Source organism: Lampris incognitus, chromosome 2, assembly GCF_029633865.1.
Source record: "Lampris incognitus isolate fLamInc1 chromosome 2, fLamInc1.hap2, whole genome shotgun sequence".
NCBI classification, from domain to species: Eukaryota; Metazoa; Chordata; class Actinopteri; order Lampriformes; family Lampridae; genus Lampris; species Lampris incognitus.
Genome location: NC_079212.1, coordinates 2,167,897 through 2,187,563, shown reverse-complemented (window position 1 = coordinate 2,187,563; position 19,667 = coordinate 2,167,897). Strand labels below are relative to the sequence as shown.

At 46.0% G+C, this 19,667-nt stretch overlaps 1 protein-coding gene across 3 annotated transcripts in view; it reads left to right on the top strand.

The window, feature by feature from the left end:
- otud5a (OTU deubiquitinase 5a) overlaps positions 1-19,667 on the top strand; it is a 68,410-nt gene that overhangs the window by 43,395 nt on the left and 5,348 nt on the right. For all 3 annotated transcript variants that reach the window (XR_008809813.1, XM_056274047.1, XM_056274046.1), the window contains exons 3-8: positions 4,975-5,039; positions 7,767-7,923; positions 8,052-8,200; positions 13,880-14,065; positions 17,266-17,467; positions 17,988-18,059. Coding sequence is in view for 2 of the 3 variants with exons in the window: in XM_056274047.1 (XP_056130022.1) it covers positions 4,975-5,039; positions 7,767-7,923; positions 8,052-8,200; positions 13,880-14,065; positions 17,266-17,467; positions 17,988-18,059 (831 nt within the window). In the remaining variant the exon portion in view is untranslated. The remainder of the gene's footprint in view (positions 1-4,974; positions 5,040-7,766; positions 7,924-8,051; positions 8,201-13,879; positions 14,066-17,265; positions 17,468-17,987; positions 18,060-19,667) is intronic.

Sequence of the window (19,667 nt, the reverse complement as noted above, 5' to 3'; positions counted from 1 at the left end):
GATAATACCCTGTTGGCTGGTGGTTTAGTGGGGTGTGTCTGTGGATAATACCCTGTTGGCTGGTGGTTTAGTGGGGTGTATCTGGGGATAATACCCTGCTGGCTGGTGGTTTAGTGGGGTGTATCTGTGGATAATGCCCTGCTGGCTGGGTATTTATTGGGCTTTGTCTGGGGATAATACCCTGTTGGCTGGTGGTTTAGTGGGGTGTATCTGTGGATAATACCCTGCTGGCTGGTGGTATAGTGGGGTGTATCTGTGGATAATACCCTGCTGGCTGGTGGTTTAGTGGGGTGTATCTGTGGATAATACCCTGCTGGCTGGGTATTTATTGGGCTTTGTCTGGGGATAATACCCTGTTGGCTGGTGGTTTAGTGGGGTGTATCTGGGGATAATACCCTGTTGGCTGGTGGTTTAGTGGGGTGTATCTGTGGATAATACCCTGCTGGCTGGTGGTTTAGTGGGGTGTATCTGTGGATAATACCCTGCTGGCTGGTGGTTTAGTGGGGTGTGTGGGGATAATGCCCTGCTGGCTGGGTATTTATTGGGCTTTGTCTGGGGATAATACCCTGTTGGCTGGTGGTTTAGTGGGGTGTATCTGTGGATAATACCCTGCTGGCTGGTGGTTTAGGTTATAGGAACATTTATTTTCATGTTACAACTCAGGTTTGCAGCAAACTTGTTTTGTGTCCTGTTGAGATAAAACCTTATCTACTCAGACATGATAGAAAGGTTCCTTGTCCAATCAGGACTCAGCTCCGACCATAAATCCCGGCCATTCTTGTCCAATCAGGCCTCAGCTCCGACCGTAACACCCACCCCTTCTTAGAAAGACGCCCAAGCTGACCAGTCACCACCTTCTGATTACTCGAGCGCTATCTGTGGTTTTCTACTTCCACTGGTGTGTGTGTGTGTGTGTGTGTGTGTGTGTGTGTGTGTGTGTGTGTGTGTGTGTGTGTGTGTGTGTGTGTGTGTGTGTGTGTGTGTGTGTGTGTGTGTGTGTGTGTTATATCTCTTAGAAGCTAGCCAGGGACACAGTAGATGTTCACACTTGATAACATCATCTCTCTCAAGTCTCCGCTCCTCCCAGGCACATTTGTCAGTCAGTCATGTCACGTCTTCATTGTTGATTGACTTTTAATTTCCTGCGTTGCAGGAGGTCAGAGGTCATGTAGGGACAGATCTGGTAAGAGAGGCACATTGCAGGAGGTCCGAGGTCATGTAAGGACAGATCTGGTTGATGTGGCTATGGACTCCAGCAGTCGGAAGACTTGTCTCACACCCGTGTCTCTACACCAGCAGTAGGAACACTTGTCTCACACCCGTGTCTCTACACCAGCAGTAGGGAGACTCGTCTCACACCCGTGTCTCTACACCAGCAGTAGGGAGACTCGTCTCACACCCGTGTCTCTACACCAGCAGTAGGGAGACTCGTCTCACACCCGTGTCTACACCAGCAGTAGAACGACTTGTCTCACACACGTGTCTACACCAGCAGTAGAACGACTTGTCTCACACCCATTTGGTGTCTAAACCAGCAGTAGAAAGACTTGTGTCACACCCATGTTTCTACACCAGCAGTAGGAAGACTTGTCTCACACCCGTGTCTCTACACCAGCCGTAGAAAGACTTGTCTCACAACCGTGTCTCTACACGGGCCGTAGAAAGACTTGTCTCACACCCTTGTCTCTACACCAGCAGTAGGGAGACTCGTCTCACACCCGTGTCTCTACACCAGCAGTAGAAAGACTTGTCTCACACCTATGTTTCACTTTAAAATGGATACACACTTTCAAATGATACACACTTTCAAAATGATACACACTTTAAAATGGATACAAGCTCTAAAATGGATACACACTTTTAAATGATACTCAAACTCTAAAATGGATACACACTTTAAAATGATACACACTTTAAAGTGATACACACTCTAAAATGGATACACACTTTAAAATGATACAAACTCAAAAATGGATACACACTTTAAAATGGATACACACTTTCAAATGATACACACTCTAAAATGGATACATACTTTCAAATGATACACACTTTCAAATGATACACAAACTCTAAAATGGATACACACTTTAAAATTATATACACTCTAAAATGGTAAACACATTAAAATGATACACACTTTAACATGATACACACTGTAAAGTGATACACACTTTCAAATGCACAAAGACGGCTTGCAGCAGCACATCTGGCCTTCATTCAGCCAATGAAAGGTGTAGAGAAACAGATATGTGTGTGTGTGTGTGTGTGTGTGTGTGTGTGTGTGTGTGTGTGTGTGTGTGTGTGTGTGTGTGTGTGTGTGTGTGTGTGTGTGTGTGTCTGTGTGTGTCTGTGTGTGTGTGTGTCTGTGTGTGTGATGGGAATTTTCTACTGCCCAGCTGTGGCTGTGTGTGTATGATAAATATTCTCAACTGTGAGAAGTTGCGGTGGTCCAGTTTTTTTGACCAGAGTCTCAGTTTGGGGAAACACTTGCAGCCGTGCTCTGAAACAGGAAGTTGTCAGGGGGCTTCTGAGAATCAGTGCGGTGACACACCATGTGACTTTCTGTAAGACAAACCATGATGGGGCTCATTTACATACCACTCATATAGAAAGACGTGTGTGTGTCTGTGTATGTGTGTGTGTGTGTGTGTGTGTGTGTGTGTGTGTGTGTGTGTGTGTGTGTGTGTGTGTGTGTGTGTGTGTGTGTGTGTGTGTGTACATGCTTGCTTGGGCAGAAGAGTGTTAATGTTTTAAATCATTAGTTTGTCACTGACACTGTCTGCTGTCAATAACAGTTTATAATACCCCCAAATCAAGCGAGTTCCAGCAAAACTGGAAAGACTTGCAGTAGAATTCAGTAGAGTCAGAGTAGAATCCAGCTGGGTCATATAGAGCGTGTGCTGGTGTTATTCTGTGGGTATTAAAAGTATCCAGGGTAGCATCAGTGGGTGGTGGAGAATGGGTCTGTTACTCCTTAATCCCCAACCAGTCCTGTGTTTTATTTCCTGGATTCATGCCGGTCTCTAGTAAATGTTCTCCTGGGATTTTACTGGGCTCTTCGTTGGGCTCAGATGGTCTCTAGTAAATGTCTCCTGGGATTTTACTGGGCTCTTCGTTGGTCTCAGATGGTCTCTAGTAAATGTTCTCCTGGGATTTTACTGGGCTCTTCGTTGGTCTCAGATGGTCTCTAGTAAATGTTCTCCTGGGATTTTGCTGAGCTCTTCGTTGGTCTCAAATGGTCTCTAGTAAATGTTCTCCTGGGATTTTGCTGAGCTCTTCATTGGTCTCAGATGGTCTCTAGTAAATGTTCTCCTGGGATCTTACTGGGCTCTTCGTTGGTCTCAGATGGTCTCTAGTTAATGTTCTCCTGGGATCTTACTGGGCTCTTCGTTGGTCTCAAATGGTCTCTAGTAAATGTCTCCCGGGATTTTACTGGGCTCTTCGTTGGTCTCAGATGGTCTCTAGTAAATGTTCTCCTGGGATCTTACTGGGCTCTTCGTTGGTCTCAAATGGTCTCTAGTAAATGTTCTCCTGGGATTTTGCTGAGCTCTTCGTTGGTCTCAAATGGTCTCTAGTAGATGTTCTCCTGGGATTTTACTGGGCTCTTCGTTGGTCTCAAATGGTCTCTAGTAAATGTTCTCCTGGGATTTTACTGGGCTCTTCGTTGGTCTCAAATGGTCTCTAGTAAATGTTCTCCTGGGATTTTGCTGAGCTCTTTGTTTGTCTCAAATGGTCTCTAGTAAATGTTCTCCTGGGATTTTACTGGGCTCTTCGTTGGTCTCAAATGGTCTCTAGTAAATGTCTCTTGAGTGCTGTCTAGTGATCCTCCTCAACATCAGCACATTTTTTTCCTGGATTCATGTCGGTGGAACTTGTCTCTCTGAACCCAGACCTTCCCTCGTCGGACATGTTGAGTTTGAGCTGTTAGACACACAACCAGTGAAAGTTGGTGAGTTGCTGAAGGGTCAGATGTTCCTCTCTGCTGCTCTGCAGCTGCAGTTTGGAGCAGCTGATGGAGGAACCAACATGAAATACACCTGCAGGTTGTTCAAATCCAACAATATATGAAAAATAACTCATCACAACCATCTAGTCCTCCCTCCATTTTGACACCATCAACATGAACAAGGTGATGAGATGGAGGAGGTGGGAGGACCGGACGGCTCTGATAGAGCTGCAGTCCTGGAATTCTCTGTGTGTGTCTGAAAGAGTTTTAGCCACAATCCCACAATCTGAGATCAAGACTGGTGCAGGAGTTTTAGGTTTGCAGGTTTTGGTCTCTGTTGATGCCACCATTTACAAAAACTGAAACAAAGAACAGTGTTTTGACATCTTTTTGGTGTGAGACCTGCAACATCTGTGTCATGTTGCTGACTGTATGATCACACTGTAGAAGAAATGGAGTTAATTTGTGACGGCTCAGTGAAGAGTGTCTTCCTCACATCTTCCTGCTGCTCTGTCCATCACATCCTACACCTCATTCCTCCCACTGTCTCCGAATAATTGTCATGTTTAATAGTTCAGCAAATTCTGACATCCTCAAAGTTGGTTCCCGTCATTTTGAATGTGTAGTTCTTCTCAGGTCATGTGGACACACAGTGTCATGCCACAGCACTCAGGGTCAAAGTTCAGCTAGGCTGAATTTAAATTAGCCAAGCTGCGGAACCTGCACCTGAGCTGAGCTCCACCCAACACATAGTGTGTGTGTGTGTGTGTGTGTGTGTGTCAGTGAGGTGTACATGCAGCTGTGTTGACTGAGCTTTCTGTAAAACTGAGTCTGTTTCCTGTTTGTTACATCTCTCTCTCTCTCATATGTTTAGAAAGATTTCAAGTCTGTTTTTTGTTAAAATTTTCTGTTAAATAAAGACTTGTTTTAAAATTCAAATTCTCTCTCGTTCTTTCTCTCACTTTCTCTCTCTTGCTTTCTCGCTCGCTCTCTGTCTCTCTCTTGTCTCTCTCTCTGTCTCTCAGCTGACCAGGTGTATGGAGACCAGGATATGCATGAGGTTGTTCGTAAACACTGTATGGACTATCTGGTGAGTGACCTCTGACCTCTACGTGTGTATAACCATACAGATGCAATGCAATGAAATGTACTTGTAATGGCTGTTAGGGATGGTACTGGAACCCGGTATTAAACAGGCACCAGTGCTAAATTATTAAAGACGGTAGTATTGATAAGCTTCAACATTAATGGTTCTGTTGTTGGTGTTGGAGAAATTAAGAAAGTAAATGTGCTGTTTATTCAGGCTACAGAAACGCCATCTTTCACCATGTATCCCCCCCCCCCCCCCGCTGGGTTTTAGTGTGCAGCAAGACTGACACATGTCTGTGATGCACTTTCACTATGCCCAGTCCAGAAGACACATCTCTCCCCTGGAGCCTGTCGTATGCATGAGCCGAGGGGTGGGGCCAGCTCTCTGCCTCGCTCTCTCGCTCTCTCGCTCTCTCTCTCTCGCTCTCTCGCTCTCTCTCTCTCTCTCTCTCTCTCTCTCTCTCTCTCTCTCTCTCTCTCTCTCTCTCTCTCTCCTCTCCCTCTCCCTCACACACACACACACACACACACACACACACACAGAGCCTGGTCTTACAGCTCCAGTAGGCCATGTAGTTGGACTACTATCGTTGTCCCAGTATACAAGAACCAGGGGAGAATCCATTTATTGATGGAAGTATGTCCAATCCCGGTACAGTAGGTGGCGATATTTCAGCTGGTTGCTATTGGACTGTCTTCCGGTTGACATCTTGCGTCACATACCAAAGAAGTGACAAACAAGTTAGCAAGCGGGTTCCGTGTTGAGCGGTCGTCCAACTTTTTCGCCACGTTCTTAAATAGTTCACCATTCCGTGTTGTCCTTCCATCCATGTACTGTAGGATATTCACCTCCTTCAGCTGACACAACATACAGTTTGTCTCCTCGTCTGTCCAGAAAGGCGTGGTTCTCGCTCTAGCACTCGCCATGTTGATACTGCTGATACTACGCTGTTCCACTTCCGGGTGAAAGACCGCTGCGGGAACTATGGATCATGTGAGGAACTCCTAGGCCAGTTCGGTGCCGATTGAAGTGTATACATGCCAGAGTAAATCCATCCCCAACCGCAGTATCTAGGTGTGTTGGTCCGACTTCCAGAAACTCAATTTAGTACGACTTCAGTCGGACTAACACATTTACATATATTTTAAAAGTCCAGTTTTAGTCGGACTAACACAATAAATCCACTTTTTCGAACATCATGTAAGCGTGCTGCGTGGCGGTGGTGGAGAGAAGTCAGCAGATAGAGTCTGGGTGTAGTTCACTACAGTGATGCTGACAGTGCTATTACTACAAGTCAACAAACACAAACCATCTTTCCAAACATCTGGAGAAAGTGCATCATACACAGGTGTAGAAATACACAGTTTCTACTGCCTAGCTAGTACTTCATCTCTCGTTGTCATCCACCTCAGTTATGTTATGCATGTTATGTATGTTATGCATGTTATGTGTGTTATGCATGTTACGTGTTATGCATGCATGTTATGCATGTTATGTATGTATGTATGTTATGTGTATTATGCGTGCGTTTTGCATGTTATGTAGGTTATGTATGTTATATGTGTATGTTATGTATATTATGCATGTTATGTGTCATGCATGTTATGTATGTTATGCATGTATGTTGTGCATGTTATGTATGTATGTATGTTAAGTATATTATGCATGTATGTTATGTATGTCTCTTATACATGTTATGTATCTTATGCATGTTATGAATGTTATGTATGCTATGTATATTATGCCTGTATGTTGTGCATGTTATGTATGTCATGCATGTATGTTATGCAGGTTATGTATGTTATGTATGCTATGTATTTTATGCATGTTATGCATGTTAGCAGCCTGGAGCCCACATGGAGTGAACGACATTATACACACATGGTTGACGATTAAAAGTAACACTCTGTCCATCCATCCATCCATTATTCAAACTGCTTATCCTGCTATCAGGGTCGCGAGGATGCTGGAGCCCCCCCCACACCACACCACACCACACACACACACACACACACACACACACACACACACACACACACACATTCACACCTAGGGACAATTTAGTACGGCTGATTTACCTGACCTACATGTCTTTGGACTGTGGGAGGAAACTGGAGCGCCCAGAGGAAACCCACACAGACACGAGGAGAACATGTAAACTCCACACAGAGGACGACTCGGGACGACCCCCAAGGTTGGACTACCCCGGGGCTCGAACCCAGGACCTTCTTGCTGTGAGGCGACAGCGCTAACCACTGCGCCACTGTACCAGCACTCTGTCCAGACATGAGAAAATAAAACCGTGTTAATTCTGTTCTTAATTGCTTTTGTTTTTTTCTCTTAAAAATTTAACAAAAAGAACCAATAAGAGTACTGTTAAAGTACCGGATGGATAAGCAGTATTGGTAAGAATAGTAGTACTGTTAAAATGTTAACGATACCATCCCTACCCACCATGGGGACATTCATCCTCTGCATTAACCATCCCAACACATACCGGTGCAGCGGGCAGCTGCCCTGAAACACCCGGGCCCACCTCCAGCTCTTCCTGCTCTACCCGCCATGCCTCGGTCAGGGACACAGACAGGAGTACTGACCCTAACTAACATGCATGTCTTTCGCGTGACTTTTCTGTGTCTTCATATGTGACACCTGTTCGAACACCACTGTTAGTGTTCACTGCAGTCATTTTATCACTTTCTGTTTGTTTGTTTATTTGTTTGGTAGATGAAGAATGCCGACTATTTTTCCAACTATGTAACCGAGGACTTCACCACATACATCAATAGGAAGAGGAAAAATAATTGCCATGGCAACCACATTGAAATGCAGGCCATGGCAGAGATGTATAACAGACCAGTAGAAGTTTACCAGTATGGCACAGGTTGGTCTGGCTTGTGTGTGTGTGTGTGTGTGTGAGTGTGTGTGTGTGTGTGAGATAACGTGTTTTCAGTACTTCCAGAGAAATTATCCAATCGGGTGCCCCTAATCCTTCCTTTCTTCCTTCCTCAGAGCCAATCAACACGTTCCATGGCATCCACCAGAACAATGACGAGCCAATCAGAGTGAGCTACCACCGGAATATCCACTACAACTCAGTGGTCAATCCCAACAAGGCCACTATAGGAGTGGGCCTGGGCCTGCCTGCATTCAAACCAGGGGTACACACACACACACACACACATACACACTGAATAAATACACAAACTCTGAGCAAACACACACAGTGAACACAAACGAATAATAACGTCCTACTTCAATGCTCTCTCTCTCCCTCTCTTTCCTCTCTCTCTCCCTCTCTCTCTCTCTCACTCTCTCACTCTCTCTTTCTGTGTGTGTCTCTCTCTCTTTCTCTGTCTCGCTCTCTCACTGACCCTCTTTCTGTCTCTCTCTCTTTCTCACTCTCTTTCTGTGTGTGTGTGTGTGTCTCTCTCACTCTCTCTTTCTCTGTCTCCCTCTCTCTTTCCTCTCTCCCTCTCTCTCTCACTCTCTTTCTCTGTGCGTCTCTCTCTCTCTTTCCTTCTCTCTTTCTCTGTCTGTCTCTCTCTCTCTCAATTCATGTCAATTCAGTATTTGCTTTATTGGCATGACATACATTTGTGTATATGTTGCCAAAGCATGTGCATGTGCACATGCACATATGATGAGTGTATATGATTGGGGTGTTTACACACTGTCCCTGGCTCGGTTGCACTCGGAGATGTATTTGGCAGCAAGAGCTGCTGTCTGTCCCTGTCCAAGTAGGACACGTAGTCCCTCCCTTTCTCCTACATGTTGGAACCCTGGGAGTATGCAATTAAACATTTTAAAGTAGGTGTTCCTAATGTGATTGTATTTGTCACAGTGAAGGAGAAGTGCACCTCTGTTTCCACCTCCCCTGTCATACAATGACCACATAATCTTTGCTCTCTTGGCAGCCATGATTTTCTTAGTCTGCCTTTTTCTATGGCCAGACTGTGGCCACTGAGTCTGTACTTGGTCAGGATCTGCCTCTGCTTTGTATCTCTGACAGTAAAGAGATATTCCTCCAGTTCATATTCAGATGTTATAGCCTGATAACATTCTAATTTGCGCTGAGATTTTGTCTTAGTCTGCCAATGTTCCACATATGTTTCTTGACATTCTCGGATGATCGTATTGATGTTTAAGTTAAAAGCAGCACTTGTTGAGGAAACTTATTAGTATTTGTTAAAGGTTGACTAGTTAATCTCAGTACAAGCGGGCTCAGAGGACTCTTTTCAGGGTTCAGATCTTGAGTTTTTGCTGCCTTAAAATGCAGTGTGTCTGTGGGACTTGTGTGTAAATGCGTCCAAAATATGAGAGCTCTTTTTTGTATGTTGTTGGCCAATGGAAATCTGCCTAATTCTACCCTACATGCATTGGTTGTTGTTTTCTTTTGAATTTTTAAAATCATTCGACAGAATACTGCATGTAGGGCTTCTGTGGGATGCTTGTCCCATCTAGTGTAGCTATGCTCACTGAGTGGACCCCATACCTCATTTCCATACAGCACAATTGGCTGGATTACACAGCCAAATATTTTGCACCAAATCTTAATGGGTATGTTTATATTCCAGCATTTTCTTTTTATTGCATATAGAGCTTGCGAGCTTTTTCCTTTTACTGCATTCACTGCCAGGCGGAAATTCCCTGATGCAGTCTTAGTTAAGCCAAGGTAAGTGTGCTGCATCGTGTGCTCTAGGGCGGTGCTGCCTAGATTGAAATGGTATGTGTGTTCCTGACACCTGGGCTTCTTTTGGAATATCATTATGTTTGTCTTTTTTAGGTTTACTGTCAGGGCCCAGTGCTGACAGTAATTCTCTAGCAGGTCCAGATGCTACTGTAGCCCCTGTGCAGTAGGAGACAACAGCACCAGGTCGTCTGCGTAGAGTATGAATTTTATTTCATTCTCTTGTAGAGTGAGGCCAGGGGTTGTGGACTGTTCCAACTGCACCGCTAACTCGTTAATGTAGATGTTGAACAGTGTTGGACTGAGGCTACAGCCCTGCCTCACTCCTCTTTTTTGAGTGAAAGACTGTAATTTTGTTGTCAATTTTCACAGTGCTTTTGTTTTCAGAATACATTGTCTTTATTAAATCATAGACTTTACCCCTGCACCACTTTGTAAAAGTTTATAAAAAAAATCTTTCATGCCAAATGAAATATAACCTTGGCTCATGAAATATAACATTGGCTCCAGATGTCAGGAAAACAGCCTGAAGTTAAGGTGCGGTTGAATAATTTGAGTATTGCCCTTTGCAGTTCAGGGGTGCTGTTGCTGTTTTTAAGCATTTCCCCTCTAATATTGTCAGGGCCGCGGGACTTTTTTGATTTCAGATTTTTTTATTTTGGATTCTAGTTCATACTGTGTGATTGAAAAGTAATTAGAATTTAGGTCTTAGGGTTGAATGTCTTTGTACAAATTTTCAGTGCTTTTTCCAGATTTCACCATTTTGGATGGGTAAATCTTGTGGTTTGGATTTACTCAAATTATTCCACATCTCCCAGAACTGACTGTGCTTTATAGATTCTTCAATTTTATCACGTTTTATCTGTGTAATTATTTTTTTCTGTCTTAACAGCCGTTTGTAATGTTTTAGAACTTCATGATATTCTTTTTGAGCATCTTTGTTTTCAGGTTGATGGTGTTTTAGATTTGACAATTGTCTCGGTCCTTTTCTCAGTTGTTTACATTCATGTCAAACCATTTCTCTTCCATCTTGTTTTTTCTTTGATTCTTGTTCATCTTTTGTGTGCCAGCTGCATTTGCTGCGTTCAGGAAAGTCCTGTTCAGTTCATCGGTGGCCTTATTAACACCAGCCTTACTGATTTCAAATTCTTTGGCTTTGTAATTTATAATGCATTTTTTAATTCTAAAGAATTTAGAGCATTGAAAAATGTTGCTGGGCTTTCATGAGTCCATCTAAACTAAACACAAAATGTAAGGAAAGTTGTGTTTGGTAGATCATTTCTTTGTTGTAACAATGCTTCTTGGCAATCAATCTTATACCGTTGGAAAGCCTGTTTATTTCCCTTTTAAATGGTGCCACATTAGTAAGGAACATGCATTTGTGGGATGAGCAGCAGAGCTGAGTATGTGGGTTGCGGCCATGAAAAATTTGCCAAATGTTCTCTGCCAATGCCAAACAGCTTATTTTGCTGTTGCTGTTGACTCTTGTTTTGAGCTTCTGGTACCCCAGGTGCTGACAATCAGCTGCCTGATTGGCACCTGATTAGCAGCACCTGTGAGCATGGGCCCTGCTACAGCGGTCAGTTGGTGTCTGCTCCAAGAATCGGCATGTCACGTTTGACTGATCTGGATTGGGCCCGTGCAATAGGGCAACTTCAAGCTGGTGTTCCGTACAACCAAGTTGCGGCATTATTTGGAGTGAGCCCTAGTACCATCTCCAAATTGAAGGCCAAGTTCCACATAACGGGGGATGTCAGAGACAGGCCGCGAAGTGGGCGTCCCAAGAAGACGACACCCCAAGAAGACCGTTTTCTCACCCTGTCAGCACTTAGGAACCATAGGCAGTCTTCTACAGATTTGCAGTCAAGGTTTGCAGGATGATATGGCCGACGGCTCTCTGCCCAGACAATCCGGAACAGACTGCACGCAGCCAATCTCCGGTCTCATAGGGCTGCCAGGAGGCCTGCCATGACTGCCCTTCACCGTCAGGCCCGTTTGCGCTGGTGTCGGCAACACGTGCACTGGAACCTGAACATGTGGGGGAACATTATGTTCGGCGATGAGTCCAGATTCTGCCTACGGCAGTTGGATCGTAGGGTCAAAGTGTGGAGAAGACGAGGAGAACGCTATGCTGATTGCTGCATCGATAGAGTAACATCTTTTGATGGAGGCAGTGTGATGGTGTGGGGCGGCATCTCCCTCACTGGAAAAATGAGATGTGTCATCATCAGAGGCAATCTCAATGCTGAGAGATATCAAGATGAGATTCTGCAACCAGTGGCAATCCCATATCCCCACAGTCTGGGACCAAACTCTATCCTCCAAGATGACAATGCTCGCCCCCACAGATTGGGGTTTATCAGAGACTACCTCCAGAATTTGGGAGTGGAGAGGATGGAATGGCCTGCCAGCAGTCCTGATCTCAACCCCATTGAACACTTGTGGGATCAGCTTGGGTGTGCTGTTCGTGCCAGAGTGACCAACACAACCACGTTGGCTGACTTGCAACAAATGCTGGTTGAAGAATGGGATGCCATCCCACAGCAGTGTGTGACCAGGCTGGTGACCAGCATGAGGAGGAGGTGCCAGGCTGTTGTGGCTGTGTATGGTTCTTCCACACACTACTGAGGCTCCTGTTTGTTAAATTAATAAATTGTTAAATTGCCAATATGTCTTGTTTCTTCAGACTTCAATCATCCAATCCACCAAACAACACCAAACAAGAGTCAATAGCAGAATAAGCTGTTTGGCATTGGCAGAGAAGATTTGGCAAATTTTTCATGGGCGCAACCCAAATACTCAGCTCTGCTGCTCATCCCACAAATGCATGTTCCTAAAAAATGTGGCACCATTTAAAAGGGAAATAAACAGGCTTTCCAACGGTATAAGATTTATTGCCAAGAAGAATTCTTACAACAAAGAAATAATCTACCAAACACACATTTCCTTACTTTTTGTGCTAAGTTTATATGCTTTGTTGAGGCTAAATAGCTTGCTGGGCTCCATTTTGGGCTGAGTTATGATTTTAATAAAGATGTTCATCTGGTTATGGTCTGATAGTGGGCTTTTCTGGCTGACAGTGAGTGCTCTGAAGGAGGTGGGGTCCATGTCAGTGATTGCATAGTCGACTACACTAGCTCCAAGAGCTGAACAATACGTAAACCTCCCCAAAGAGTCCCTTCTGATCCTACCATTACGCATGTACAGACCTAAGGCTCGACAGAGATGCACTAGCTCTCTACCATTTTTATTAACAGTGCAGCCAAGGCGTTTTCTCGTTGGCAGGTTTGGTGTGAGGTACAAGTTGCATTGGTCAAACAGATGATTGTTGCCTTGTGGGTCTACATAGTCAGTTTCACACCCAGTTCTAGCATTTAAGTCCCCACACAGCAGCACATCCCCCTGGGCCTGGAAATGGCTCTCTCTCACTCTCACTATCTCTCTCTCTCTCTCTCTCTCTGTCTCACAAGCAAAAATGGCTATATATATGTAAGCAGAAAGAGGAAGATGGACAACTCAGTGGGCACTGATGTAAAGCTGCTGTTTACTAGGATGGTAAAAGCCAGGATGATGATCAACTTCAGTTCTTACAGAGAAATTAAAGATATCCAGCAGCTCAGTGTTATCTGGGCTCATGGAGATGTGTTGTGTTATCTGGGCTCATGGGGATGTGTTGTGTTATCTGGGCTCATGGGGTTGTGTTGTGTTATCTGGGCTCATCGGGGTGTGTTGTGCTCGGTAAAACACAACCAACTTGTTATTTCTGGAGAATTGATGTGATTTATTTTTATTTTTAAATATCTATTTATTTGGTTGTGTTTTGAATATTATTTTTTTTAAATAAAATTTACTTTTTAAAAATCAAAACTATCTGTCTCTCTGTCTGTGTGTGTGTGTGTGTGTGTGTGTGTGTGTGTGTGTCTCTCTCTCTCTGTCTCCGTCTCTCTCTCTGTCTCTCACTCTCTCTCTATCTCCCTTCTCTCTGTCTCTCTCTCTGTCTCCCCTGTCTCTGTCTCTCTCTCTCTCTATCCCTTTTTTCTGTCTCACTCTCTCTCTCTCTTCTCTCTGTCTCTCTCTGTCTTTCTCTCTTTTTCTCTGTCTCTCTGTCACTCTGTGTGTGTCTGTGTCTGTGTCTGTGTCTGTGTCTCAGTTTGCTGACCAGTCTCTGATGAAGTCAGCCATTAAGACGTCAGAGGAGTCGTGGATTGAGCAGCAGATGTTGGAGGATAAGAAGAGAGCCACAGACTGGGAGGCCACTAATGAGGCCATTGAGGAGCAGGTGGCCAGAGAGTCCTACCTGCAGTGGCTTCAGGACCAGGAGAAACAGGCCAGACAGGTAGGCCTCCTCCCCATCTTCCTCCTGCTCCTCATGCCTCAGCTGACCGTCACTACTAACCTAACAGATAGCACAATGTTGGTTTAACCAGAGTATAGTAAAAAGAGTGTTGGACATAGTTAGCAGTGACGTTTTCAGGTCGCTGTGGATTTATTTATTGAGAGCAAACATGGATGGATCAAAATGAGAACACTTTCGAAGTCTGTTTGGAGAAAGTTGATTGACAGCTGGACAGCCAGTAGTCTTGCAGTGATAAGCTGGACACAAAACACTGCTAGCATGTGATCAGCTTTTAATTGGTGATATCACCAAATATTTGTAGCAAAAACAAGGAAAATGTTTGTGTCAGGATTCAGTAGTTTACTGCCACATCAGCAGTTGATTTGGAATTTATTTGTGTGCTCAAAGATAGCGACAGAAAGCATATAACCACACATGCAGGGAGGGTCCACACAAACATACTGTTACAAATATGTTACACAGCACGGTGGCCCAGCGGTTAGCACTGTGGTCAATGGTTGTCTCACAGTAAGAAGGTCCTGGGTTCAAACCCCAGGCCATCCCAGGTCCTTTCTGTGTGAAGTTTGCGTGTTCTTCCCGTGTCTGCGGGGACACGGGGAGATTAGATAGATAGACAGATATTAACCCTAACATGCATGTTAGAGTTAATACTCCTGTCTGTGCCCTGACCAAGGCAATGGCAAAAGAACTGGAGTTGGTCCCCGGATGCTGCACGGCGGCTGCCCACTGCTGCTAGCTACACAGCTAGGATGGGTTAAATGCAGAGAGTAATTTCCCCATGGGCATCAATAAAGTATATTAAAAAATAAATACATAAAGAATGCAGTTAATGCAGCCATTTGTCCCATGCCCTTGAAGTGACAAATTAAAGTGCATGTGTATGAGGAGACTATACTTGTTTAGGATGCAGATTGCTGCAGGGTAAGTGCTATTGTGGAAGCGAGATGTTCTGGTCTTAATATTGTGGAGTCTTTTACCTGGAGGGAGATGATCGACTAGGGGGTTGGCCGGCTGTGGAGTCTTTTACCTGAAGGGAGATGAATCAGCTAGGGGGATGGCCGGCTGTGGAGTCTTTTACCTGGAGGGAGATGATCAACTACAGGGTTGGCCTGATGTGGTTAGCCGGCTGTGGAGTCTTTTACCTGAAGGGAGATGATTGGCTAGGGGGTTGGCCGGCTGTAGTCTTTTACCTGAAGGGAGATGATCGGCTAGGGGGATGGCCGGCTGTGGAGTCTTTTATCTGGAGGGAGATGATCAACTACAGGGTTGGCCTGATGTGGGGGTTGGCCGGCTGTGGAGTCTTTTACCTGAAGGGAGATGATTGGCTAGGGGGTTGGTCTGTTGTGGAGTCTTTTACCTGAAGGGAGATGATCAACTAGGGGGTTGGCCGGCTGTGGAGTCTTTTACCTGAAGGGAGATGATTGGCTAGGATATTGGCCGGCTGAGGAGTTTTTTACCTGAGTGGAGATGATTGACTAGGGGGTTGGTCTGTTATGGAGTCTTTTACCTGAAGGGAGAGGATTGACTAGGGGGTTGGCCTGCTGTGGAGTCTTTTACCTGAAGGGAGATGATCGACTAGGGGGTTGGCCTGCTGTGGAGTTTTTTACCTGAAGGGAGATGATGGAGTAGGGGGTTGGTCTGTTATGGAGTCTTTTACCTGAAGGGAGATGATTGACAAGGGGGTTGGCCTGCTGTGGAGTCTTTTACCTGAAGGGAGATGATTGACTAGGGGGTTGGTCTGCTGTGGAGTCTTTTACCTGAAGGGAGATAATCGACTAGGGGGTTGGTCTGCTGTGGAGTCTTTTACCTGAAGGGAGATGATTGACTAGGGATTTGGTCTGCTGTGGAGTATTTTACCTGAAGAGAGATGATCGACTAGGGGGTTGGCCTGCTGTGGAGTCTTTTACCTGAAGGGAGAGGATGGACTAGGGGGTTGGCCTGCTGTGGAGTCTTTTACCTGAAGGGAGATGATCGACAAGGGGGTTGGTCTGCTGTGGAGTCTTTTACTTGAAGAAAGATGATCGACTAGGGGGTTGGCCTGCTGTGGAGTCTTTTACCTGAAGGGAGATGATCAACTAGGAGGTTGACCGGCTGTGGATTCTTTTACCTGAAGGGAGATGATTGACTAGGGGGTTGGCCGTCTGAGGAGTATTTTACCTGAATGGAGATGATTGACTAGGGGGTTGGTCTGTTATGGAGTCTTTTACCTGAAGGGAGATGATTGACTACGGGGTTGGTCTGCTGTGGAGTCTTTTACCTGAAGGGAGATGATCGACTACGGGGTTGGTCTGTTATGGAGTCTTTTACCTGAAGGGAGAGGACTGACTAGGGGGTTGGCCTGCTGTGGAGTCTTTTACCTGAAGGGAGATGATCGACTACGGGGTTGGTCTGTTATGGAGTCTTTTACCTGAAGGGAGAGGACTGACTAGGGGGTTGGCCTGCTGTGGAGTCTTTTACCTGAAGGGAGATGATTGACTAGGGAGTTGGTCTGTTGTGGAGTCTTTTACCTGATGGGAGATGGTTGGCTAGGGGGTTAGCCGGCTGTTGGGGTTGGCCGGCTGTGGAGTCTTTTACCTGATGGGAGATGGTTGGCTAGGGGGTTAGCCGGCTGTTGGGGTTGGCCGGCTGTGGAGTCTTTTACCTGAAGGGAGATGATCGACTACGGGGTTGGTCTGTTATGGAGTCTTTTACCTGAAGGGAGAGGACTGACTAGGGGGTTGGCCTGCTGTGGAGTCTTTTACCTGAAGGGAGATGATTGACTAGGGAGTTGGTCTGTTGTGGAGTCTTTTACCTGATGGGAGATGGTGGGCTAGGGGGTTAGCCGGCTGTTGGGGTTGGCCGGCTGTGGAGTCTTTTACCTGATGGGAGATGATTGGGTAGGGGGTTGGCCGGGTGTGGAATCTTTTACCTGAAGGGAGATGATTGGCTAGGGGGTTGGCCTGCTGTGGAGTCTTTTACCTGAAGGGATATGATTGACTAGGGGGTTGGTCTGCTGTTAAGAGTCCTTTAAAATGTTAAAACCTTTCCGCTGGATGTGAATATGATTTAATCTGTTAACAGAGATTACCCAGCACGCTTGGCAGGAGCCTCAAGATGGTGCAAGATGGAGTGGAAACAGAGACACAGCATCATCCGCTCACCTAGTGTGTGTGTGTCTGTGTGTGTGTGTGTGTTCCCAGCCTCGAAAGGCCAGTGCCACCTGCAGCTCGGCAACAGCAGCAGCTTCCAGTGGACTGGATGACTGGAGTGCCCGGTCGCCCAGGCAACGTGACACTGACCCCTCCCACTCTGACCTAGCAACCACCCAGGCAACCAACAAGCCCCCGTCCCCTGCAGGAGCAGCTCTCATACTAAGCAAACCTCCCTCTCCCTGCGCACCAGGTATCACACACACAAACACGTACATAAATACACACAAAACACACACAAACAGATATATAAACACACACAGAAACACACAGAAACGTGCATAAACACAAAACAAACAGATGCATGAACACACACACATAGACTGACTGTCCTTGAACAGAGTTGCATTTGCTCTGTTGTAAAGTTTGAAATAATGAAAAATTCACATGTAAATTCAGTGTCTGTGTTGAGAAGCAGGAAGTCTTCACATGCTGGCCAGAGTGGCATCATTAGCATACCAGCATCATTAGCGTCTTCCTGTCAGACTGATGACGTTGTCCTAGCGAGGCATTGTTAGCTTGATGCTGGTCAGCTGCATCTCGAGCCTCGCATGCTCACCTGGAGAAGCTCTATGATACACACGAATGCTTCAAGTTAGGATAAAGCCTTGTTCTCTCCCTCTCTTTTTCCCTGTGTTGTTGTGCCTCGCCATCTGTCCACTGCTTCCTCATTCTGCCTGTCTGTCTCTCTGTCGTCCGCTGTCCGTCCATAGGGCCCAGTAATCAGAGTCGTCATCATTTGGAGTACAGAGCCATCATGCAGGAGATGTCCCCTACAGCGTTTGGTAATGCACACACGCGCACACACACACACAAACACATGCGTTTTAATAAAAGAGACGAGCTAGAGACACGGGTTCTCAGAGAGAAGGGTTTGTTAGCGGTGTACGGTGTGATGTGAGCATCACGGCAGCAAGCCAGAGCTCTCAGTACAACATGTTACATGACACACAACACAGCAACACAAAGTCAAGTTGAATTCCTACAGAACCAAAACTATAATCAATCTGTCTGTCTTGTCTATCTGTCTGTCTGTCTTGTGTATCTGTCTGTCTATCTATCTATCTATCTATTTATCTATCAGTCTCTGTCTGTCTTGTCTATCTGTCTGTTTGTCTGTCTTGTGTATCTTCTGTCTATCTATCTGTCTGTCTGTCTTGTCTACCTGTCTGTCTGTCTGTCTATCTCTCTGTCTGTCTATCTATCTATCTATCTGTCTGTCTTGTCTATCTCTCTCTGTCTGTCTGTCACTTACTTCTCTATCATCATCATTGTATGTCATTATCAGGTGTTTCCTCCATCATCATTGTAGTCACAGGAACATGTTTGTCCTCTCTTGCTGGAGTGGTGGACTCTGGGTTGTCCTCTCTTGCTGGAGTGGTGGACTCTGGGTTGTCCTCTCTTGCTGGAGTGTTGGACTCTAGGTTGTCCTCTCTTGCTGGAGTGTTGGACTCTGGGTTGTCCTCTCTTGCTGGAGTGGTGGACTCTAGGTTGCCCTCTCTTGCTGGAGTGTTGGACTCTGGGTTGTCCTCTCTTGCTGGAGTGGTGGGCTCTAGGTTGCCCTCTCTTGCTGGAGTGGTGGACTCTGGGTTGTCCTCTCTTGCTGGAGTGGTGGACTCTAGGTTGCCCTCTCTTGCTGGAGTGGTGGACTCTGGGTTGTCCTCTCTTGCTGGAGTGGTGGACTCTAGGTTGTCCTCTCTTGCTGGAGTGGTGGACTCTGGGTTGTCCTCTCTTGCTGGAGTGGTGGACTCTAGGTTGTCCTCTCTTGCTGGAGTGGTGGACTCTAGGTTGCCCTCTCTTGCTGGAGTGGTGGACTCTGGGTTGTCCTCTCTTGCTGGAGTGGTGGACTCTAAGTTGCCCTCTCTTGCTGGAGTGGTGGACTCTAGGTTGCCCTCTCTTGCTGGAGTGGTGGACTCTGGGTTGTCCTCTCTTGCTGGAGTGTTGGACTCTGGGTTGTCCTCTCTTGCTGGAGTGGTGGACTCTGGGTTGTCCTCTCTTGCTGGAGTGGTGGACTCTGGGTTGTCCTCTCTTGCTGGAGTGGTGGACTCTGGGTTGTCCTCTCTTGCTGGAGTGGTGGACTCTAAGTTGCCCTCTCTTGCTGGAGTGGTGGACTCTAAGTTGCCCTCTCTTGCTGGAGTGGTGGACTCTGGGTTGTCCTCTCTTGCTGGAGTGTTGGACTCTAGGTTGCCCTCTCTTGCTGGAGTGTTGGACTCTGGGTTGTCCTCTCTTGCTGGAGTGTTGGACTCTGGGTTGTCCTCTCTTGCTGGAGTGGTGGACTCTGGGTTGTCCTCTCTTGCTGGAGTGGTGGACTCTAAGTTGCCCTCTCTTGCTGGAGTGGTGGACTCTGGGTTGTCCTCTCTTGCTGGAGTGTTGGACTCTAGGTTGCCCTCTCT